General features: G+C 34.9%; 1 protein-coding gene across 4 annotated transcripts in view; it reads left to right on the top strand.

Moving 5' to 3' along the window:
* Positions 1 to 23,761, top strand: part of TRAK2 (trafficking kinesin protein 2) — a 63,690-nt gene that overhangs the window by 11,375 nt on the left and 28,554 nt on the right. For 2 of the 4 annotated variants that reach the window (XM_026002541.2, XM_026002540.2), the window contains 2 exons: positions 13,743 to 14,029; positions 22,031 to 22,225. In XM_026002541.2, coding sequence (XP_025858326.1) covers positions 13,939 to 14,029; positions 22,031 to 22,225 — 286 coding nt within the window. In that variant the 5' untranslated portion in view covers positions 13,743 to 13,938. Of the gene's footprint in view, positions 1 to 424; positions 507 to 13,742; positions 14,030 to 22,030; positions 22,226 to 23,761 lie in introns of all 4 variants that reach the window. The other 2 variants (XM_072741015.1, XM_026002542.2) reach the window with 2 other exon arrangements.

Genomic DNA, 23,761 nt, shown 5'->3' on the forward strand with positions numbered 1-23,761 from the left:
CAGTGTTGTCAAGCCCATCTCTAGGAAATGTTTGCAACTTCCTTGTAACTGGTGGGGTTAATTGATATAGCTCTGCCTGTAACTGACATCTTAAGAAGCCTGTATAGATTTTTATAGATTGGGTTAAGAAAGCTCACAATTTTCTTTTTAAATTTTTTTTCTTTTTTTTTTTATTTATTTATTTATTTATGATAGTCACAGAGAGAGAAAGAGAGAGAGGCAGAGACATAGGCAGAGGGAGAAGCAGGCTCCATGCACTGGGAGCCCGATGTGGGATTCGATCCTGGGTCTCCAGGATCGCGCCCTGGGCCAAAGGCAGGCGCCAAACCGCTGCGCCACCCAGGGATCCCTGAAAGCTCACAATTTTCAAATGCTCTGACAGTCTTAGGTTTCTAATGTAGTTTCATTTTTCTCCCTAATACAGATTCCAAGGATGTAACTTAACTAGAGGTTGATTCATTCAATAAATATTGAATGCCCGGCATTTGCAAGATACTAAGATACAGGTAGACTTATTTATTGGAATAAGGATTTATTTTGGTCGATATTCCACTAATTTTAGCAGCTCAGAACACATAACAGAATTATTCCCAGTTTATAGCAATACATCTGCATTCTTTTCTTGATACTGTAGAATAACCCTTTTAAAAACAAAATCAAACTGAGATTTGTAATTCTTATGACATGATGTACATAAGAACACAGATCATTCTGCTTCGTTGTAAATACAGCCAGTTTTAGGATCAGATGACTTATTTCTAAAAGCAAATATACCACTTTAAAAAACGGGGACTAAAAAAGTTTGGAGCCTTATTTTGTTGTTTTTCTTTATTTATTAATCAATATGTGTTTTTTGCAAACTGGAGTGGGGAGAGAGAATTTCTCAAACTACACGCTTATTATCCCTTACACTCCTGGTCCCTTGCTAGTAGAGCTCAAGGGTTGGAAGTCCCAGCTTTGAAAAAACATAGTCTTGGGTTTGATTCAGGGTCTTCTAGCTTGGGCAAGTTAATTAACCTCTCAGCTTCAGTTTTCTTATCTATAAAATGATGACAATAATAATATTCACATCTTTGAGTTGTTGTGAGGATTAAAAGGGATCATGTGCATAAAGCATTTATTCCAATGCCTAGCACATAGTGCTCTGTCAGTGTTAGCTATTATTATTAGAAAAGACTGAATTTTGAACAGAATTGAGAATTTATTTCTTTATCATGCATTTTTCATTTGAAACACAGAAGGCTTGTGTCTTTATTATCAATTGTTTAACATTATAAACTGATCTTATAGAAAATTTCTGTAGTGCTAGTTTCACTTGTTATATTCTACAGTAAATTCATGAATTTAACAAAGAAGTTTTGGGTTGTTTTCATTGTCAAAAGAAGATAGTTCCTGCTCAGGAAAAGTCTCATAGGGCAGTGAGGTCTCCTATTCAATTGTTTATGTCTAGAAATGGAAGGTTTTCCCAGTGTACTCTGAGTTCATAGGTCTGGAGGAAAAGATACACTAAGCAAAATCACTAAAGAATCGAATGCTAGGATATCTGTTCTTAATATACAACAGAACAATCAAGTGAACTGTATGTTTTGGTTTACATAATTACTATAATTTTCGTTTACAGAAAAGTCTGCGAGAGAAACCAAGTTAACAAAAGTTATGTTAGTGTGTGTGTGTGTGTGTGTGTGTGTACATTCAGACATGGAGGACATCTGAACCACAAGATACAGTATATGCTAAGGGCATAGGGAGGGTGGCCTGAGTAGCAGTAGGCATTCTAAGAGCCTCACTAGCTCAGAGTAGAAGAGGGCTGAGTCTAGATGACTAGTTGGCAGCTCTTGCAGTAGCTAGAGAGAAAGAAGGGCTTGAACTAAGACCATAGTAACAGGCTTAGATAATGCATTGACAGGAACAGGTGACTACTTGGAAAGCAGGAATTGAGAAAAAAGATGACTCTTAGATTTCTGGCTCTGCTGATCAGGTGACTTGATAATATTAACTAGTTAGTAGAGCAGGAAAAAACATTTCATAGGAGAAGGATATAATTTCAATTTGGAAAGTGATGAATTTATGGTATTGGTTTTATATAAATATATATATTGATATATTTATGGTATTGATATAACTGATATTGAGAGTTCCAGTTTAAAGTCATATGCCAATTTGGACTTAAAGTAGAGATTTGGGAAGTAATTATAATATAATTCGAAATTAAGGCTTTTAAAGTAGATGAGATTCCTTAGGAGAGAAAGGAGAAGGCCCATTATAAAATCTGAAGAACGGGCTACTAGCTCTTAATGAGGCAGGTGGAAAAGGAGGGTTCCTAAATGCTCTCCACTGCCTACCTATGTGCCCTTCAAGCTCAGAATCTGTCTCCCAAGTGAAAGATAATAGCTGTAGCTCAAAAAATTGATATTTTCTTACATGGTTCCTGAATTTCATTGGCATACCAGAACCACCCATTACATGTCAATTCTCCCTCAAAGGACAATCTTATCTTGAAGTCCTGGAGTTAATTGTGACAACTGGTTTGGAAAACAATGACTAGTTTGTATGTATGTATGTATGTATTTATTTATCAATGACTAGTATTTAAACCTCAATGTAATTTGAACATATTTTTACTTGGCAGAATTACATTACTAAAATGGTTACATGTCTTAGATATGCAGAATTTTAGAAATCATTCTAGAAATATATATGTTTATAAATATGTTTATAATATTCTGTCCTGACCACTCACCCCCATTTTAAGTTACACCCTGTTCCTGGTCATAGAAGATTGCATGTTCTGGTGCCACTGATTATTTTGTTGATCTGAAGAGCTGTAGTGCTTACAGTTTTTCTTTTGGCATCTTTTGGAAACTTCTTCTTTGGAAAGCTTTTATATATTTTGAGTTTAAAATAATTGAAGGATTTAGGATCATTTTAAAAGCCACCAAAAGTAAGTTTTCATTTGGTTATTAGAGGGGACAAAGAGAAATAAAGACACATGTTTTCTACTTTTATTTAATTATTCCTGTTTTTAAAATTTGTATTTACCCTACGGCTGTGTTAAAGTGGAGTTTCAAGGGGTCTTCTAAGCTATTGTACTTGAAGAGCAGATTATACAATAATACTCTTAGGTCTGCCAGCATGATTATATCTGTTCAGTTTATTTTTTAATTTTCTGTGAACTATTTGCAGGTTTTTAGATGATTATGTCTCTTGATTTAATCTACTACCTAAGTTTTGCCAGTCAGTATTGAAAGAAAATACTTTCTGATTTGTTGGGGAAGGGTGTATTTGGTTCTAGCAATATAGTACATATTCTTTTGTGGAATCTCTTATATAAAATGTCTCTGCTCGAGATATTTCCCCCCATATTTGGTTACAAGAACAAGAAATCCCAAATCTGTGATGCCATTTACTCTGCATTACCCATTTTTGAAGACCTATAATTGTTTTTTCCTTTTTTTATTCAAAAGGACATAAAGATTTGTTTTTTAAAAAGATTCCAAAATATAATAGCAATTATGATTTTATTAATATTCCAGAATATAAGTTCTTGACACCATCTGCTCTTGTGAACAAGTATTTCAATGTGTCTATAACCCAAATGTCAACTAGTTGTCCAGACAGATCCTTTAAAAGCTAAAAATGGTTGGTTTGAACCTTCAGTTTCATGTTAGGGGGAAACCAAAACCCTCTGTAAGATTTCTGTAAATTCCTGGTGTTCTTGTGGCCTCTGAGCTACTGCCATCTGGATAGGATTCCTTTCCCTTGCCTTCTCTCTCCCCATCCAGAGAAAGAGAAAACAGTTATTTCCCTAGTCTAATCCAGAGCATCTTAGCCTTCCCTTCGATGCTGCAAGGCCTCACCTTCCACAAGTGGCTTTTCTGTGTATTTTCTCAAACAAAAAGCATTTCTTTCCTAAGAGCAGCTCTGCTATCATATGTTGAGATGATGAAATGTGTACCTTGTTTTCCCCATTTATCACTTTCAAATATTTAAATAATTCATACTAAACTCAGTTTCACTCCTTAGAAATTCTAAGAAAACCCTTTCTTGTAAAAGCTTTTGCAATATTAGAATTGAATATACTATATAGTATTGTGTAGCTTTTTTTTTTTTTTACCAGATCATACAAAGAAAAGAGTGTTCTCTTAAAAGGATACAAGATTTCAAGTAGAGTTTAAGTGTAGAGTTTAAGTGTCAAGTTGCTCTTTCTCTTAGAGAAATAAATCAACATTATTTTGTGAATGTGAGACTCAAGTCTACCCATTTTGAGGTTTGTGTTTATTTAGTATCTTTGTACTATTTTCTATCTTTTTTTTTTTTTAACATTTATTTTTTTATGAGAGAGAGGGATGCAGACTCCATGCTGGGAGCCCGACATGGGACTCGATCCCAGGACTCCAGGATCATGCCCTGGGCCAAAGGCAGGCGCCAAACCACTGAGCCTCCCAGGGATCTCTCTATCCTCTTTTCTTTGACTAAACTATCATTTGAGATCACTAAATTATTTTTGACTGCCAGAAAATAATTTACTTTGTTTTTCATATTTCTAAGCCAATCCCAATTTTTTATAGAAAGGAGTTTGAAAAAAATGAGTGATGGAAAGAGGCATAAAATTTGAGAGGTGTAATTAGTAGGAAATTCTATTTTGTTAGATGCCATAGTTGGTACTCCAGCACTTTGGATGTATGAATTTTCCAGATGGGTAAAATTTAATTATTTAAGCATCAAAAATATTGTCTTTTAATATTTTCTTTTAAATCTTGTTTTCATAACTTCTCAAAGAGTAGTTATGGAAGCATGATTTAACATTTTCCTTGTAATTGGGTTCATATTTTGATAACTGTCATTGTACTTTGATGAGGATTTAAATGTAAAATATGAAACAAAATGGCTTCTGATAATGACTGGATCTTGCATTGTTGAAAAAGCCCCTAATATTTTTTGCTTTTGGATTATTTCCCTAACTTTATAAAAGGTAAAATATGGAATGTACAACCACAGTTGTGTAATGTGGCTGCTCTTCCATAAAATGGATCATTGATTCACAAATGGTCCCTTATCTAGGAAGCCTTCTTCGGTGTTGCTGTGGTAGCTTTAGTTCTTAATGATTTTAAAACTCTGATGAATGACAAATACTTATTAGCTGTCACACATTCCCTTGCTATTCATTATTTGTTGAGGAAAGTACAGAGAAACTGTATCCCTTCCCACTTAAGTAGTCTGGGCTGGATTACTTTCAAAGAATATAAATTCATTATCTTTTGCAAACAAGACATCAGGCTAAACTTTTCTTTAGACCTTTAATATTTGTCTTGAAATGAAATACCAAGCATAAGCAACATCCAAAATTATATCAAATGTATAAGAAAACCCTGTTCTTGTATGGTAGGTTTACTTCCTTATAAGTCTCTTTAAATGCAAACTCAACTGCTTAAAATGTATAATTTAGGAGCCTTTTGGCTAGGGGCAGAGTATGCACCAGAGCAGATTTAGCTCCAGTGATCACCATCAGATGGTTATTTTCAATTCAGCCATTATTGTTATTTGTAGCATGTATGTTTTATATATATAGTTTTGAGGTGTTTTATAAATATTACAAACCCCATTTTGTCCCTAAAAGCAGTGCTAGTGATAGATTGATGGACACAAAAGTAGAAATAGTGTAAAAAATTAAAAATGAGAAAATTACACATGTTAGATATATGATCAGACCATAAGAATGATTATGAAGCATAATTCCACGAAAAAAGATATACCTGTGCAGTTTACAGCCAAAGGTGAAGAAATGTGAATGAAACGGTTTTGGCAGAGGACCATTGTTGAAGTGGGATGCCTATTTAGGCAAAGATTCAGTTAGGAGTTAGGAGTTCAATAGTTGAAAGGCTAAGCATGGTGAATGCAAGTGCTATTGTGGAAAATTATCAAAAACCGCAGATGGCACCATGGGTTCACCATTTTTCTTAATCTTCAGGTGAAGCTCTGGTGTGGATGCCTTAGCTGCCAGAGGTTCACTCCCTTCTCCTGTTAGTAGAGATTGTGGCAGGGAGGGGTTGTCTGCCTCAGCGAATGTTCATTATAAACATAACAGGGCAGTTTTTAAAAATACTTAAAATATATCAGTTAGGAGGCAATGTGGAACCCATACGCCTAAATCTCACTCATGGTTTTGGACTTTTAAACGAATGGATTCAACAGCCTTTTGGAATCCAACTTGTTTGTAAGTAGAGCTGCCCCTGTGTATTTCATATTCTGAAAACCCTACCAATCTTTTTTTTTTTTTTTTTAAGATGTATTTATTTGAGAGAGAGCAAGAGAGAGCAGGGAGGAGGACAGGGAGAGAGAATTTCAAGAGGCTGCTGTGCTGATCACAGAGGCCAGCATGGAGCTGAACTCATGACCCTGACCTGAGTGGAAACCAAAAGTTGGACGCTTAACCGACTGTACTACCCAGGTGCCCCAACCCTACTCATCTTTAATCTAAAAAAGATCACTAAAGAAGAGGGACAAAGTATTTGCTGGGTACGATGCACAATTTCTCTTTCCTAAGGGTGAACCCTACAACTGCTGATAGGACACTGGTGCTGAATATAGCCAGTGTAATATACTAGGGCACAACAGTGCAGCTGTACCTGGTGTTGATATGTGCTCTCTGCCTTTTTTTTTTTTTTTTTAAATTTTATTTATTCATGAGAGGGAGAGAGAGCGGCAGAGACACAGGCAGAGGGAGAAGCAGGTTCCATGCAGGAGCCTGACGTGAGACTGGATCCCGGGTCTCCAGGATCAAACCCTGGGCTGAAGGCAGCACTAAACCACCCGGGCTGCCCCTGGTCTCTGCCTTTGTAAGCTCTGCTGCTCACTCCTCAGGTTGGAATTTGGTGGTGACACCCTCCCCTTTCTTTCAACTCTTAACTCTAAAACCATCATATTTTCTTTTTGTGGTTTAATACCTGGTTTTAAAATTATTGGGTTCTTAGTAAATCTTATCTTTGATGTACCTAGACAATATTAAAATTAGTCTCTATCTTTGTCAAAAATCTATTATTTAATCTAGAAACATAGTAGTTTTTAAATTATATAGGTTATCTTTTGACTGGATTAGGGTTGTCACTGCCTAAAAGAGCTCCTGCTGATGGTGATTGGCACTCTTCCCACTTCATGCAGATGAGCAGACAATATCTACTTTAAATTAATCTCCAAAGTTTTATTTGTACAATAACGTTTAAGATATATTTCTAATTTAAATGTTTGTTAAATCTTTATGTTTACTTTAATTCTAGGCTCTGTGCTTCTATTAAGATGAAGTTTCTCTGAATTGTTTTAGCCTTTTCTATAAGGCTGTTTTGGCCAGAGTATCAGTTTTAAGACAGTAGTAAGATTTTTAAGGCACAGGGCCTATATTTTGGCACACACTGTTGACCATTTTGTTTCCATGGCTAGGCTAAACTAAGCCCTTAGCCATGTTGTGTTTTTTTTTTCCAGCAATATTTCTTATTTCTATCAATGAAAGGTTTTGGTTATTTTTTTTTCCTTAAGTCTTATTCTTGTTTAAATGAATCACTTGGCTGTTTTACTTTATTTTCTCCTAAGTGTGCATGAATTACAGAAGCTGGCTTCTTGTTAAATAACGCATGCTTGGTTAATTGAAGAAAAGCAGTGAAGTTCCTGAAAAGAGTGAATAAAGATCCAGCATAGAAAATAGTTGGTGCTGAAGGAAGTACTAGAATATGTTGTACAAACTGGGAAGGGCACTGAAAATGTGATGTTTGTGCTTGCCAGAGTTTGCCAGCAGTTTCTACTATATTTAGGACTCTGACTCTGCAAGCTATTTTATTCATACATCAGAGAGATAGAAAGAAAAATGATTAATGGCATTAAACTAACATTACTTACTTATTACGGGGCAGGAAGTAAATGGGATTTCTTTTTTGGGGGGAGTGATTTCTTATGTTAAGAGAAGATGCCATTAAGTGGTCAAGAGTAGGGTTTACACTGTTCCCAACTTTGTATAAGGCACAGTAACAGTAATGATAATTAATACTATTTGATGATGATAAAAATAATAACTAATATTTGCATAGCATTTACTGTAATCTAAGAGCATTGTTCTAAGAGCTTTACATGTATTAACTCGTGTAATTCCCTCAATGACTCTCTGAGATAGGTGTTCCAATTATCTTCTCATAATCCGCTTAATCCTCATAGCAACCAAATAAGTAGACCTTGTTATTAGGCCTGTTTTACACATAAAAAACTGAGATTAAGTAATTTGTCCAAAGTCAGACAGCTAGTAAGTGATGGAATTGGGATTCAAACAGAGACAGTCTAGCTCCTAGATCCATGTTCTTAACCACTCTATAGGCTGAATAATAACTGTCGAAGACACCCAGATCCTAATCCCCTGGAACCTATGAATATTACCTTATATGTCATAAGGGATTTTGCAAAAGGGACTGAATTAAGGATTTTGAGATGGGGTTAATCCTGGATTATCTCATTGGGCCTTAAATGTAATCATAGATGTCCTTATATGAGGGAGGTAGAGGGATATTTGGCAGAAGGTTGTGTAGCAATGGAAACAGAGAGATTTGAAGATGCTGAGTTATTGCTTTGAAGATGGAGGAAGATGGATTCCTTGCGCCTGAGCCAAGGAATGCAGTTTTAGAAGCTAGAAGAGACAAGAAAATGGATTCTTCCCCAGAGCCTTCAGAGGAAGCACAGTCCTGCCAATACCTTGGTTTGGGGCCATTGAAACCACTTCATCCTTTGATGTCTAGAACTGTAAGATAATGGATTGGTTTAGTGGTTTGAACCACTAAATGTGGTAATTTGTTGTTGCCGTAGCAATAGGAAACTAATACAGCTATTATGCTAAGAATAAAAGTACTAGTTATAGTTAAGGCTTTTATTATAACAACCCTTCCCCAGAATCCATGAGGAAATGAGCTTCAGGAGTAATCTTCAGTAGTCTTGCTTTATAAGGCACTTGTTACTTTATTGCTTAGTTCCTTTCTCTTTCCATATGAAGACTATTCAATCTGCAGACTACATCTATTACATACTCAAACAGGGTAGCTATTCTGAGCTCAGAGTCGGCTCTTGAACCAGAAATTTAAGAAATATTGGGCAGAAGACATCATCTTTTCTTCAGGCCCAAACAAAAGGGGAACGCTGAAGGGAATAAGCATGTATGTCAGGTACCAAACTAGGAATTTGTATTTCTTATTTAGTTCTCATACCTGACCGTCCCTATGAAGAATAGTTAATTATCGCCTTCACAATGAGGAACTATTAATTAATAATACTCAGAGTCAGAAAACCAGTAGATAAGATGAAAATTCAGGCTCATCTAATGCCAAGGTGCATACATTTTTTTATACTCAGCACTGGCTACTCTATATTAATCGTATTGAGGGGCTCAGATCTAGACCAGGGTATATCCAAAGGGTTTACTTAGTTCTAAAGAGTCACTGGGAAGAACATTTACAGATCATCCCTGACCTGGTACACACCCTTTATGTTAGGCAGGTTCTTGGATTACTACCCTGGAGGTCTGGATTCTTCCTGCCTAACTCTGAAGGTAGACTTAGTTTTATTCAACTTGGTTTTCTTTATTCTTATATTTAAGAGTTAAGACTAAACAATGAACAGTACCTCTAAAACTAATTAAAAAGCAATCCTCTAGAGTAAAGATCTGGAATCCATAGTTGAAACTTATATAGTTTATTTTTCTGTTTCTGTGTGATACATGTAAATTAAAAAAAAAAAACAGAAAAAATACAAGTGCTAATGTAAATATTAAAGATTAAACCAGGTCTTGGGTAATGTCCCAAGGTTATCATTAGAGTATCACAGTGGTCTTTGATTAAAATATGGTAAAGTGCCATAGTTCTGTTTAAAAAACCAATTTGGACCAGTATGAGAGGCACTTCGCTTCTATTCTCTCCCTTTTCATTCCCCTCCTCCTCCCTCTCTTCTTCCTTCTTTATCTTCCTCTCCTCTACTTTCTTTACAAGCAAATTTGTAACTTCTGATAGATGGTTATTTGATGCTTGAATCATTTTACTATTAGATCAGGAGTTGGCAAACTTTTTCTGTAAAGGGTCAGATAGTAAATATGTTAGGCTTTGCCTGACTGTAAGCTCTCAGCCATTATAGCATGGAAACAACCAAATTGATCATATATGAACCAATGAGTCTGGCCGTGTTCCAGTAAAACTTCATTTGTGACTACTGAAATTTGAATTTCATATAATTGTCACATATTATGTAACATTTTAACTTAGATTTTTTTGCAACTATTTAAAAATACAAAAACTATTCTAGGCTCACAGGTCATACAGAAACAGGTGGCAGGCCAAATTCAGCTTTCAGGCAGCAGTTTGCTGACTGTGCTCTAGGCCTATTATACACTAATATGTTTATTCTTTTTTTTAACATTATTTATTTATTCATAGAGACACAGAGAGAGAGAGAGAGAGAGGCAGAGACACAGGCAGAGGGAGAAGCAGGCTCCATGCAGAGAGCCTGATATGGGACTCGATCCTGGGTCTCCAGGATCACGCCCTGGGCTGCAGGCGGAGCTAAACCCGCTGTGCCAAGGGGGCTGCCTTAGTATGTTTATTCTTATATTCGTATTGCCATTCTATTTTTTAAAATAAACTGCTGGGCTTATAATCTATAAATCTGGGTCTCTGGAGTATTATAATTTATTTTTATTTATTTTTTTTGGAGTATTATAATTTAAAAGACCTTGGTAAAGATCATATGTGACATAAAAACTTATGCAGGGGATGCTTTTGGTTGCCTACTCAAGGATCATCGGCTCCCTCACTTTTTTGACGGCAGAACCCTTAGTTGACATTTTGTTCCAATAGCTGGTGGTCATAAACTTCAGGTTGCTTTCCTCTTCCTCCCAATTTCCAAGGGTGGGCAGATAAATCTTTACTGGTTTGATCCAATTTTAATTCTGTTCCCCTTGAGGGATTGATTTAAGAATGGCAATTTGGACAATAAGGTACATAAGGAAGAATTCAGTTGCATACAGTAGATTGATCTTAGATATGAAGATGAATTTTTGACAACTGGAGTTAAAGTACCTCAACAAATACTGCTGCATGAGCTATGCAGATTGCTGTTTTGACAGACATATTTCAAGAAAACAGTTATATGTAAAACAATTACAATGTTTTTATATGTAAAAAACATATTTTTTAAAGTTTTTATATTTCAATTAACATGCAGTGTGATACTAGTTTCATGTGTACAATATAGTGATTCAACACTTCCATGTACCTGGTGTTCATTATTAGTGCACTCCTTAATCCCCATCACCTAATTAACCCATCCTCCCACCCACCTCCATTCTGTTGGGTTTGTTCTCTATAGTTAAGAATCTGTGGGGATCCCTGGGAGGCTCAGCGGTTTAGCGCCACCTTCGGCCCATGGCATGATCCTGGAGACCTAGGATCCAGTCCCATGTCAGGCTCCCTGCATGGAACCTGCTTTTCCCTCTGCCTATGTCTCTGCCTCTCTCTCTGTGTGTCTCTCATGAACAAATAAATAAAATCTTTAAAAAATAAATAAAATTTTCTGAATTCAAATATAGAAAAATTAATTTTTTGTTATGTCAGCATAATATTATAAACTCCATTTTTGAGAAGGACTATTGTATATTCCATTATGTCTTTTTTCCTTACAAAATGTATTTTTCCAAGAAAAAGCAATCCAATCCAATGCCAATAACCACAGAAGTTTTTGAAATTTTATTGTCGTGTAAACCTGAAAGGTGGTATTGGAAATCCTGGTCTGTATTTAGTAAACTCCATTCTCATCATTTCACTTCCTGACTCCTCGCATCCTAGCTTTGGGCCTAACTTCTTGGTTGAATTGGTTTCTAGAAGGTTAATATTGATTTTATGGTCCTAGTACCCCTTTTTTAAACCAAATCTGTCCTTTGCCTTTTCTGTAATGTTTAATTCTGTTGTCCATTTCACCTCTTAAACTCTCTTCACTAGTGTTTACTAACACTGCTTTGTTCTACCTCAGTGACCGTTTTTCATCTGCTTTTAAATGCCTTTGTCTTGTTCCTTTCCATTTCTTAGGGGTAACTCTTGTAAAACACTGAATGTTTACAATGCCTATAAATAGTATGCATGAGAATGAATTAGCCATAAATAGAAGCTGCAATTTGCTAAGTAGAGACTATTTGGTAGAGACAGTCTTTTGATTTAAAGCCAGGCTTATACTTAGTATTGAACAGTTTTCTTAACTGATAACAATTTTTTTCAAGTATACACACATATTTAATGCATTACATTCCTTTGTTGGTACCATTATTAAGCCATTTCTTTATGGGTATTTTCATTATGGTCATGTGTTTATGCTTTAAAAAAATACCATATGGGCATTCTTGTGCCTATATTTTGTCATATACTTTGTGAGTATATCCCTATTATAAATCCCTAGTGGTAGAATTGTTGAATTATGGTGTATGTGCACTTAAAAATTTGGTAGACATTGCCAACTAGCCTTTCAAAAAGCTTGTACCAGTTTGTGCTTTTTATCAACAGTATGAGTGCTGCTTCTCTATCCTGTCTTACTGAATATTATCAAATTATACTGGGCTTTACAGTGAGTGTGTCCAGGCATCACAAATATGCCAAGACCTGAGGGTTCAAAGGTCTGTGCTGTTGGAGAAAGCTGAAGCTGCCCCAAAACAATTATTGACCCCTCTCCAACAAGGGTTATAATAAAACAGTGTTTGCTAATCTAATACGTGAAAAATAATTTCTTTACATTTTTATCTATGTTAGTTATAAATGAGGTTGAGCACCTTTTATATCATTGGTTTTCACCTGGCAGTGATTTTGCCTACCAGGGGACATTTGGCAATGTCTGGAGACATTTTTGGTTTTAAAACTGAGAGAGGGTCTGATGAGAAAATTCTGCTGACATACTGCTAAAAATCCTGCAAGGCACATGACCACACTTTGGTATCCCCAAATACCAGTAGTGCCAGAGTTGAGAAACTATATTATTCTATATCATCTCCTTTGTCAGTTTATTGTCTGTAATTCTTGAGTTATTTTATTGGCTACTTTACGGTTTATAGTATACATCTTTAACTTATTGCTGTTTACCTTCAACAGATATTTTACTATTTCATGTATAATATAAAAGCCTTATAATAGTATATTTCCATTTTTCTCCTCCTCACCTTTGTGCAAGTATTGTAATATATTTTACTTCTTTGTATGTTATAGACCCCATGTCTATATTATTTTACTTTAAACAGTTGATTATCTTTGAATTTTTTTAACATTATTATAATGTATTAGTAGATTGCATCTATTTCAAGTGAACAATTTGACATGTGTATATAATTGTGAAACCACCACCACACATCACAATAATGAACATATTCATCATGCCCCAAACTTTTCTCCTGTTCTTTGCTAATCCCTTCCCCAGCCCCAGGCAGCCACTGATCTGCTTTTTGTTACTGTAGATAGGTGTACATTTTTAAAAATTTTATGTAAAAAAAAATTATGTAAATGCAATAATAAACTGTATATTTTCTTCTTGACTCATTTCTTTTATCCAGCATAATTATTTTGAGATTTATCCATGTTGTATGTTACATCACTAGGAAAGCATTCTCAGCGACAGAGATTCCAGGTAATTGGACTGCCATTATAAAAGAGCATACTGAATTCTAAAGTCACTTAATGTGTTCTTTGTTTTAGGTCATGACTCTCCAGGTATGATAATCACATGAGAGCACTCATTGCTGCAGGTGTCATTTGACTCATCATAAAAAAGCTGTTTAAAAGAAAATATCTATGATCAGATCCATTTCGTTATTAAATGGCTTGATGGATTTCCTTTACTCTGAATCATACCAAAGCCGTGCTTGTCAACCAAAGCAAGAAAGGATCCTGCATGAGTCAATCACAGAATGCCATTTTTACATCACCAACAGGTGAAGAAAACCTCATGAATATCAATCACAGAGACTCAGAAAGTATCACTGGTGAGTCCAGTTTGATAAATATTGAAGTGCTATTCCTATTGTATAAGATCTGCCACATTGAAACCCTGGCCTCACTTTCCAGCCCGATCTCCTGAGAGACCAACTGAATCAGTCTTTCCTTCTCCTGGTCTCTTACTGAATTATCAAAATCTGCCTTTTGTGTTGTATGTTGTCCATGTCGGATTCTCCTTTACTGCATGAGCCCTGGTCAGCAGGAACCACATCATACTTCCCTTCCCCTTTTGTCTTTCTACTCATATCTTCCACAAAGACAGAGTTGTTTACCCTGCAAACACATGACAACAGTTCATGACATTTAAGAAGCTCTCAGGACCTATAGATTGGTTATTCAAACACAGGTACAGGCCTACAAGCCCTTATCTGTAAGACCAAATCAAAAAACTGAACAACCCAGAGTTTTAACTTTGGCTATAAAATTCATTGGTCCACAAAACCTGACCTATATAGCTATTTCTAGACTTAGCCTCACTTAGTGTGAATGTTTGTTTGCTGAAAATGTACTAATGTATTTAAATATGGGATGTTGCTACAAAACCAAATGTAGTTGTTATAATCATACAGTATACACATAGCAGTACTTTTCTAAACTCCAAAAAATTCTGAAATCTATCCAAACCGAAAGTTTTTTCCATTTTTTAATTCAGCTTTATTGTAATCTCTTTATTAAGATAAAGTATGACCATTTTAAGTGCACAGTTTGGCTTTGACAATATATACACTCATGTAACCACTGGTACAATCAAGTTGTAGAACATTTTATTGCCCTCCCAAAAATTCCTTTGTACCCAGAGCCCCCTTCTCTCAACCACTGGCCCCTGACAACCATTGATCAGCTCTCTGTCACAATAGATAAAATTTGCTTGTTCTAGAATTTAATATAAATTAGTCTGTGTCTTTTATGTCTGGCTTTTTTTGTGCAGCAAAATGTTTTTGAGATTTATCCACATTGCAGCATGTATCAGTAATTCAATCATTTTCATTGCTGAATTGCTACAATTCAGTTCTGATATTATAGCAGAAAAACACTCATAGACAATACATAAGAAACAAATGTGATTGTGGTCCAATAAAACTTGATTTACAAAATCGGGCAGAGGCAGCAGGCTAGAGCCTGCTTTGCTGACCTCTGTTCTGCAGCATCAACACTTGGTAATGTTAATGTTTTTGATCACAGCCATTCTAGTAGGTATATACTGGTATCTCTTTGTGGGTTTAATTTATTTTTCCCCGATGACTAATGATGTTGAGCATCTATCTATTCATGTGCTTATTGGCCATTTCTGGATCTTATTTTGAGTTGTCTGTTCAAATCATTTGCCCATTGTAAAATTTTTCTTACCATTGAATTGTAAGTGTATTTAGATATAAGTCCTTTGTTAGACTTATGGGTTGCAAATGTTTCTCCTATACGGGTTTGGCTTTTCATCTTTGCTGTTGTTTATAAGTAATCTCCACACCCAATGTAGGGCTCAAACTCACAACCCCAAGGATCAAGAGTCCTGTGCTCTGCTGGCTGAGCCAGCCAGATACTGATGCTTTTTGAAGGGCAAAAGTTTTAAATTTTGGTGGAGTCTAGTTATTGATTTTTGTTTTTATAATAGTTTAGTTTTTTTGTGTTGCTTCTAAAAAATCTTCACATACTTCAGGATCACAAAGATATTCTCCTTTGTTGTCCTTTAAAAATTTTATAGCTTTTGCTTTTTGCATTTAGATAAGTAGTAGCAAAGTTGCTTTACTTATTTTTTTTTTCTAAAAATTTTTTCTTTTTTTAGATAGAGCACACCAGCAAGGAGGGGGGCGGAGGGGAGGGGCAGAGGGATAGACTGAGAGAATCTTAAGAAGGCTCCATGTTTAACACAGAACCCAATGTGGGGATTGATCTCATGACCCTGAGATCATGATCTGATCGAAATCAAGAGTCAGACACTTAACTGACTGAGCCACCCAGGCAGCCCAGCTTAGTTTCATTAGCTTTCTTATAGATTCCTTAGAATTTCCTTTGTAAATCATAATGTTGTCTACAAATGGTGACAGTTTTACATGTCTGTTCCTTTTCATTTTAGATGTGTTTTCTTTCTTTTCCTTGCCTTTTTGAATAGTACAAGATATCAGTATATTTTTTTAATAAAAATGAGAACAAACATCCCTGCCATATTTCCAATATTAGAGAAAAGTTACAGTCACACTATTAATTTTCTTTAGAATGGCCTTTTTAAAATTAGGGGGTTGTTTTTCTTCTCCCAGTTGGATAAGAGATTTTTGTCATGAATGGATGTTGAATTTTGTCAAATGCCTGTTCTCCACTACTGAGATGGCTTCTCTTTCTTAGTCTGTTAATGGTGAATTCTATTGACTTTTTGATTTTTTCTACTTTTGAATTTTTAAACCAACTTTGTGGGGAAACCCCCCCTTAGCCATGATGTATTATCCTTCTGATAGATTATGGATTTGTTGTATTAATGTTTTGTGTGTATGCGTTGTGCCCCATTTATGAAAACTATTGGCTTGTACTTTTTTTTTTGCATGTCTTTGTTTTGGTATTGGAATAATGCTGGCCTCATAAAATGATTTGTAAAATATTCCTGCCTCTATTTTTGAAAAGAGTTTGTATAGAATTAGTATGATAGCATTTTTCATCCTTTTACCTTTAACTTACCTAAATATTTAAAGGACATCTATAGAGAGCTTATAGTTAGATCTTGTTTTTTTAAAATTCAGTCTGAAAATCTCTACTTTATAATTGGTGTGTCTAGATGATTTGCACTTTTTTAAAGATTTCATTTATTTATTTGAGAGAGAGCAAGTGAGAGTATGAGGGCAGGTGGAGAAGGAGAGGGAGAAGCAGACTCCCTGCTGAGCAGGGAGCCCAATGAGGGGCTGGATTCTAGGATCTTGGGGTCATGACTTAAACTGAAGATGGCCGATTAACCAGCTGAGCCACCCAGGCACCCCTAGACAATTTACATTTGATATAATTATAAATTTGGTTGAGTCAGTAAATTCTGTACTACTATTTATTTTCTCTTTGTTCCACTTAATGTTTTTTTTTTCTTTTTTCCTGAGTTTTGGGTATTCATTTTCTTTTGTTTAGGATTCCATTTTAATCCCACTATTGACTTAGTAGGTACATTTCTCATTTTTCTAAATGGTTGCTCTGTGTTTGCAATATGCGTTATTAACTTACTGCAGTACATCCTCAAATAACATTATACTATTTCATAAAATGATATCCTTACAACAATAATCTTCTCTTTCCCTCATCATTCTATATATTGTTGTTACGTCTTTTACATTTACAAGTTATATACATAATTACTGTTTTTACTCTAAATATTTATAAATTGAATAAATTGTGAGGATAAAAGTCAAATATTTACATACAGATTTACCAGTTCTGCCAGTTTTTATCTCTTTTTGTAGAGTGAACTCTGCATTTTGTGTCCTTTTTGCCTGAGGAAGTTTAATATTTCTTGTACTATAGGTCAGCTGGCAATATGCTTGTCTGAAAAAAGTCTTGTTTCACCTTTAATGAAAGCTGTTTTCACTGGTATGGAGTTCTGTGATGACTTTTTATATATTTTAATATTAGCATTCTATTGTCATCTATTTTGCATTGCTTCTGATGAGTTTATTCTTGTCTTTGTTCCCTTAAATGTAATTTTCCTTTGTCTTTCTCTCTGCTTTTTACATATTCTCTTGGGTTTTCTTTGTGTTATCCTGCTTAGAGTAGAGCTTCTTTGAACTATGGATTTATAGTTTTAATTAAATTTGCAAGATTTCAGCCATTATTCCTTCAAATAATCTTTTAGCTCTGTCTCTTATTCTGTGGCTCCAATTGCATATACATTAGACTGTTTGATACAGGAATCACTGATGACCTGTTCATTTTTTTCCCCAGTTTTTTTTCTTTATGCTTCATTTTAGATAGTTTCCATTACTATGTCTTCATGTCTACTGCTGTTTTTTTCTTCTGGAGAATGTCTAATCTGTTAATGTTATCCAGTGAGTTTTTCAATTTAGATATTGTACTCTATTTCTACTTGGGTTTTATAAAGATTGATATAGCTTCTGTTCTCTTTTCATCAAGTTTATGTTTTCCTTTTCAATCCTTGAGCATATTAATAATAGCTGTTTTTAAGTTGTTTACTTTGTCATTATTGGGCCTATTCCTATTGACTCATTTTACTACTGGTAATGGATTACAATTCGCTTATTCTTTGCATATTTAGTAAATGCTGAATATTTTGAATGTCACATTGTTAGATATTTAGATTTTTTGTCTTCCTTAGAAGACTTAAAATCTGTTCTGACAGATCCTTAAGTTACTTGCTAATAAGGTCCATACTTTTGAGGCTTATTTTTAATCTTTGTAATGGAGTTCTCTAGGTCACACTTTAGATCATACTGTACTATGCTTTCTTCTAGCATTAATTTAATCCTGCTAAGAGAAGCCATGACCTTTCTAAGATGTTTACTAATTATCCCAAATATTCATAAAGTTTTTCTCCAATGGCTAGATGAAATTCAGACCTCTGTTAGTCTTGTATAGGAGAGTGACATAATGTAGATGTGAAGAAGTAGAGGAAAATTTGAGTGTAATGAGGCCAGATCAATTTTGAGGCTCTTCAAGAGAAGCAAGAGGAATCCTTGAATCTAAATAGACACAATGTAGCTAAAAAGAAGTAGACATATGGAGGGAACATTTGGAAGTTAAAAAGTCATCAAGGAAGTTGTTAAGACTGGATAATCAGGAGAGTAGTAAACTCTCAACTCTATGGTCAACTAATCTTCAACAAAGCAGGAAAGAATATCCAATGGAAGAATGACAGTTTCTTCGAACAAATGATGCTGGGAAAATTGGACAGCTGCATGCAGAAGAAGGAAACTGGACCAGTTCCTCACCCCATATACAAAAATAGACTCAAAATGGATAAAAGACCTAAATTTGAGACAGAAGTTTGTCAGAATCCTAGAGGAGAACACAGGCAACAACCGCTTTGACCTCAGCCACAACAAATTCTTGCTAGACATGTTTTCAAAGGCAAGGGAAGCAAAGACAAAAATGAACTATTGGAACTTCATCAATATGAAAACTTTTTTTTTTTTAAGATGAAAACTTTTGTACAGCAAAGGAAACAGTCAACAAAACCAAAAGACAACTGACACAACAAGAGAAGATATTTGCAGTGACATATCAGATAAAGGACTAGTATTGAAAATCTATAAAGAATTTACCAAACTCAACACCCAAAGAACAAATAATCCAATCAAGAAATGGGCAGAAGACAGGAGCAGATGTTCTTCCAAAGAAGGCATACAAATGGCCAACAGATAAATGAAAAAATGCTCAAACTCACTTGGCATCAAGGAAATACAAATCAAAACCACAGAGATAGTACCTCACACCAACCAGAATGGCCAGAATGAACAAGTCAGGGAACAGCAGATGTTGTCAAGGATGTGGAGAAAGGGGGAACCTTCTTACACTGTTGGTGGGAATGTAAGCTGGTGTGGCGATTCTGGAAAACAGTATGGAGGTTCCTCAAAAAGTTGAAAATAGAGTTACCCTAAGATCCATTGTACTACTAGGTGTTTACCCCAAAGATATAAATATAATGATCTGAAGGGGCACCTGACCCCCCATGTATATAGCAACAATGTCCACAAGAGCTCAGATGTCCATCAACAGATGAATGGATAAAGAAGATTTGGTGTATATATATATATATATATGAAAGGGACTACTTCTCAGCCATTAAAAAAAAAAAGAAATCTTGCCATTTGCAATGACATGGATGGAACTAGAGGATATTATGCTGAGTGAAATAAGTCAATCAGAGAAAGACAGTTATCATATGATCTCACTCATATGTGGAATTTAAGAAATAAAACAGATGGGCACTTGAGTGGCTCAGTGGTTGAGCATCTGCCTTTGGCTCAGGTGGTGATCCTGGGGTGCTGGGATCGAGCCCACATCAGGCACCCTGCATGGAGCCTGCCTCTCTCTGTGTGTCTCATGAATAAATAAATAAAATCTTTAAAAAAACAAAGAAATAAAACAGAGGATCATAGGGGAAGAGAGGAGAAAGTAAAACAAGACAAAATCAGAGGGGGAGACAAACCATAAGAGATTCTTCGTCATAGGGAACAAACAGGGTCATTGGAGGGGAGGGAATAGGGGGATGGGGTAAATGGGTGATGGACATTAGGGAGGGCATGTGATGTAATGAGCACTGGGTATTATATAAAACTAATAAATCACTGATATCTATCTCTGAAACCAATAATGCATTATATGTTAATTAATTGAATTTAAATAAAATTAAAAAATAAAATGTCATTTACACTAAAGATTTGTTAAGCAATTAAAATGAAAGAGGTATCCTCTAAAAAATAAAAGATAATTTCTAGGAAATAAAAATTCTTTTAATGGATGTTAAATTTTGTTGTTTCCTGAATTGCTCACAACCTATTTTTAGCTCTGCATGTATTTATAGTCAACTTCTTTTCTTCCAAGTATTACACTGACAATCTTGTATGTGATATATTTATAGCAGGAAAAATTTGGATGATCACATGGAATTTGTAATAATAAATTTGGTTGTGTTTTTAGGGCTTTTAAAAAGACCTGCTAAAGGTTGAGAGCTTCTTTAGAACCATATTTAAGATTTTAAATGTACCTCATCTTTGTAATTATTTAGTCATTGCTTGTCCTGGGTAAAGATGGGGGATGTGATGTTGTCAGCTTAGTTGTATATGATTTAATAAAGTGTCATTGTTAAGGTCAAATAGTAGAAATTTACTCTTTTAAGATATGGTTTTTAAAAATGAACTTTGCTGGGATGCCTGGGTGGCTCAGCGGTTTAGCTCCTGCCTTCAGCCCAGGGCATGATCCTGGAGTCTCGGGATCAGGTCCCACGTCGGGTTCCCTGCATGGAGCCTGCTTCTCCCTCTGCCTATGTCTCTCTCTCTCTCTCTCTCTATCTATCTCTCTGTGTCTCTCATGAATAAATAAATCTTTTCTTTAAAAAAAAGAAGAACTTTGTTGTTCTTTGCCAGAGTTAGAATATGTTTCTTTGTACTACCCACAAAGGAAATACCAGATCTCTTTATAAAGTGTGAGGGTTGATATGACATCCTGTATTTTCTCTATTCTAGGCATGTCAAAAGGGTAAATTTACTTTTTTTGCAAACTGCTGAATTTGGGAAGTGTTAAATGATATGCAGTATTTGGAACAGGAAGCCAAGAGCAAACACATAAAGCAGAAAAGCCAAGTGTGTTCAGAGATTTGTATGCAGGAGGTAGCCAGAGGTGTGTGGCTGAGAGGGTAGTGATGTGAAAGGTATTCAGGACTTCAAAGGTACCACATCTTCAAAATAAAAATGATAAAGTACTTATTCTAGTACTGGTGCTGGAACACTGTGCTGAAATGTTAACATTACTGGTTAACATTTAACCAATAAATGTTAATTTTTTATATCTAGCTACTGTGAGAATATACCAAAGTGCAATTTTTCCAAATTTTGAAGAATCTTCCCACAGAGTTCAAAATCTGTTATTAAAGAGTATGTTACTTCATTCCTTTTGAATTAGCTATTTTCTGTTGGTTGCTTGGTGTTGCCTTTTTCCCCCAAGCATATACGTTATTTAAGGTCAGCTCTCTTTTAAGCAACACTAAATAGACTGATAAGGAAGAAATTTGTTCAAATTCATTTTAATTTTTAAAAACATAGTTATATTTATCAAGCAGTATATTTTTAAATTCATGGTATTATTTTCACTATAAAAGTTTTCATATTAAAGAAACATAAAGGCCAACTATAGTATCAGTATATTTTAATAAAAATGACTGGAGAAATTCTCCTGACTACCATTTCTTTGGTTACCCTACTTTTGCAAACTAATTTCACTTGATGTTTTCTCTGTAGCCTAATAAATTGGAATATACTGGATTCATTTACATGGAATCTCCTTTTTAGATGTCTGCTCCAATGAGGATCTCCCTGAAGTTGAGCTGGTGAGTCTGCTAGAAGAACAGCTGCCCCAGTATAAGCTAAGAGTAGACTCTCTCTTTTTATATGAAAATCAAGACTGGACTCGGTCCCCACACCAGCAGCATCATGCGTCTGATGCCCTCTCTCCAGTCCTTGCTGAAGAGACTTTCCATTATATGAGTGAGTATTTTTTATCCTTTTAGAGTTTGTCCATTGAAATAAAGATCCTAAGTATCTTGGTGTCAACTTATAAAGCATTTAGTATCCCTAGCCGTTGTTTAGTGTATACGTACTTTAACTCAAACTGGTTTCATGACGCAAAGAGATGATCTGTGTTATGTCTAGATGCAGCTGGTTTGTCATTCTTATGACTCTGAGTGTTTGTGGTTGCAAGCAATACTCAGATGTTTCCATTTCTCCTTTCTTTTATTTGATACTTTTCTCAGACTAAGTAGAAAAAGGAACTTTAAAAAAAAAGTAGTTGAAATTTTAAGTTAAAATTTTAATATCCCTTTATATCTTAAAACATGTATTATCTTAGTAGTTTGATATCTGGAACCATTGACTATCTTACTTTATTACATTTCCTGTTAAACACAGTCACAGGAACTAGGTCAGTCATTTAGAAGCATGGTTTTTAGATACATAAATAGTTTTAATAATTAAAGTCTGGAGATCTTTTTGCTTTTGACCTCATTCCAAACATCTGTTTTCAGGCTGAGCTAACTTTTTTTTTTATTAATTCACTATAAAAATGTGTGCATAGTAGCTTTTGGATAGATAATAAAAATCTGTAAGTTCAACATTGATGTTTGTAAAATTCTTTTCATTTGAATTATATATGACATTGCATCAGTTCCTAGACATTTTCCCAGTGAGTGTTTCAGTGTCTTTAATGATTGTTGTGAAATACTAATTTTAATAGTAATCCTTAACTTGCTTTTAATAGTAGGTTTCCTAGAAAGAGGTTACTTACTGTTCAGGGGGGAAAATTATAAACATTGAATTGCAATATCAAGAAACCCAAATAAAACTGTTTCTGCCTCAATAATTCTTGTAAGTAGCTGAATATTAAATTAAAGCTCTTAAATTTGAAAGTTTTCTTAACTTTCAAATTTGAGAAGTTGCTTGCATGAGATTTTCTGGGTTTTTTTTCCCATATCTCTTTGTTCTATGATTTTTAAATTTGTGAGAAGAAAATTCAAACTGAAATCTCATCAGGTTAAATTTATTAGTTCCTGTCATTATTTTGATACAGTGGCACAGGAAGTGCCCCTTTAGTTTACTTTTTCTTTGTCACATATGCCACTAGAGGATGGAACTATAGCTAGAAAGCTATCTTAGATCATAATTTCATGGAGTTACTTTTAGGAAGAATTTTAAGTAAAAATAAACTTCTTTTGAAAATAAATGATAATCAAATTCTAAAATATTTGGTTTTCAGAACTTTATACAAAAGTTCAAGGAAGCAATTTAAAACTTAAGATTAATAAGATGTTACAGATTCATACTTCCAGGGTCCAGAAAACTGTCCTGTTCCTTTGGTCTAAAGGTACTATTTTCACTTCAACAATTTGAAAATTGAACTCTATAAGATATACTTAAGATCATGAAGCAAGTAAGCTAGGATTGATTATAATTGGTGATTATAATTGGTACACTATGCTTAATCTCTGTATTGTACTTAAAATTTCAATGTCATTTTAAAGGTATCAA

Source organism: Vulpes vulpes, chromosome 16 (genome assembly GCF_048418805.1).
Source record: "Vulpes vulpes isolate BD-2025 chromosome 16, VulVul3, whole genome shotgun sequence".
Taxonomy (NCBI): Eukaryota; Metazoa; Chordata; class Mammalia; order Carnivora; family Canidae; genus Vulpes; species Vulpes vulpes.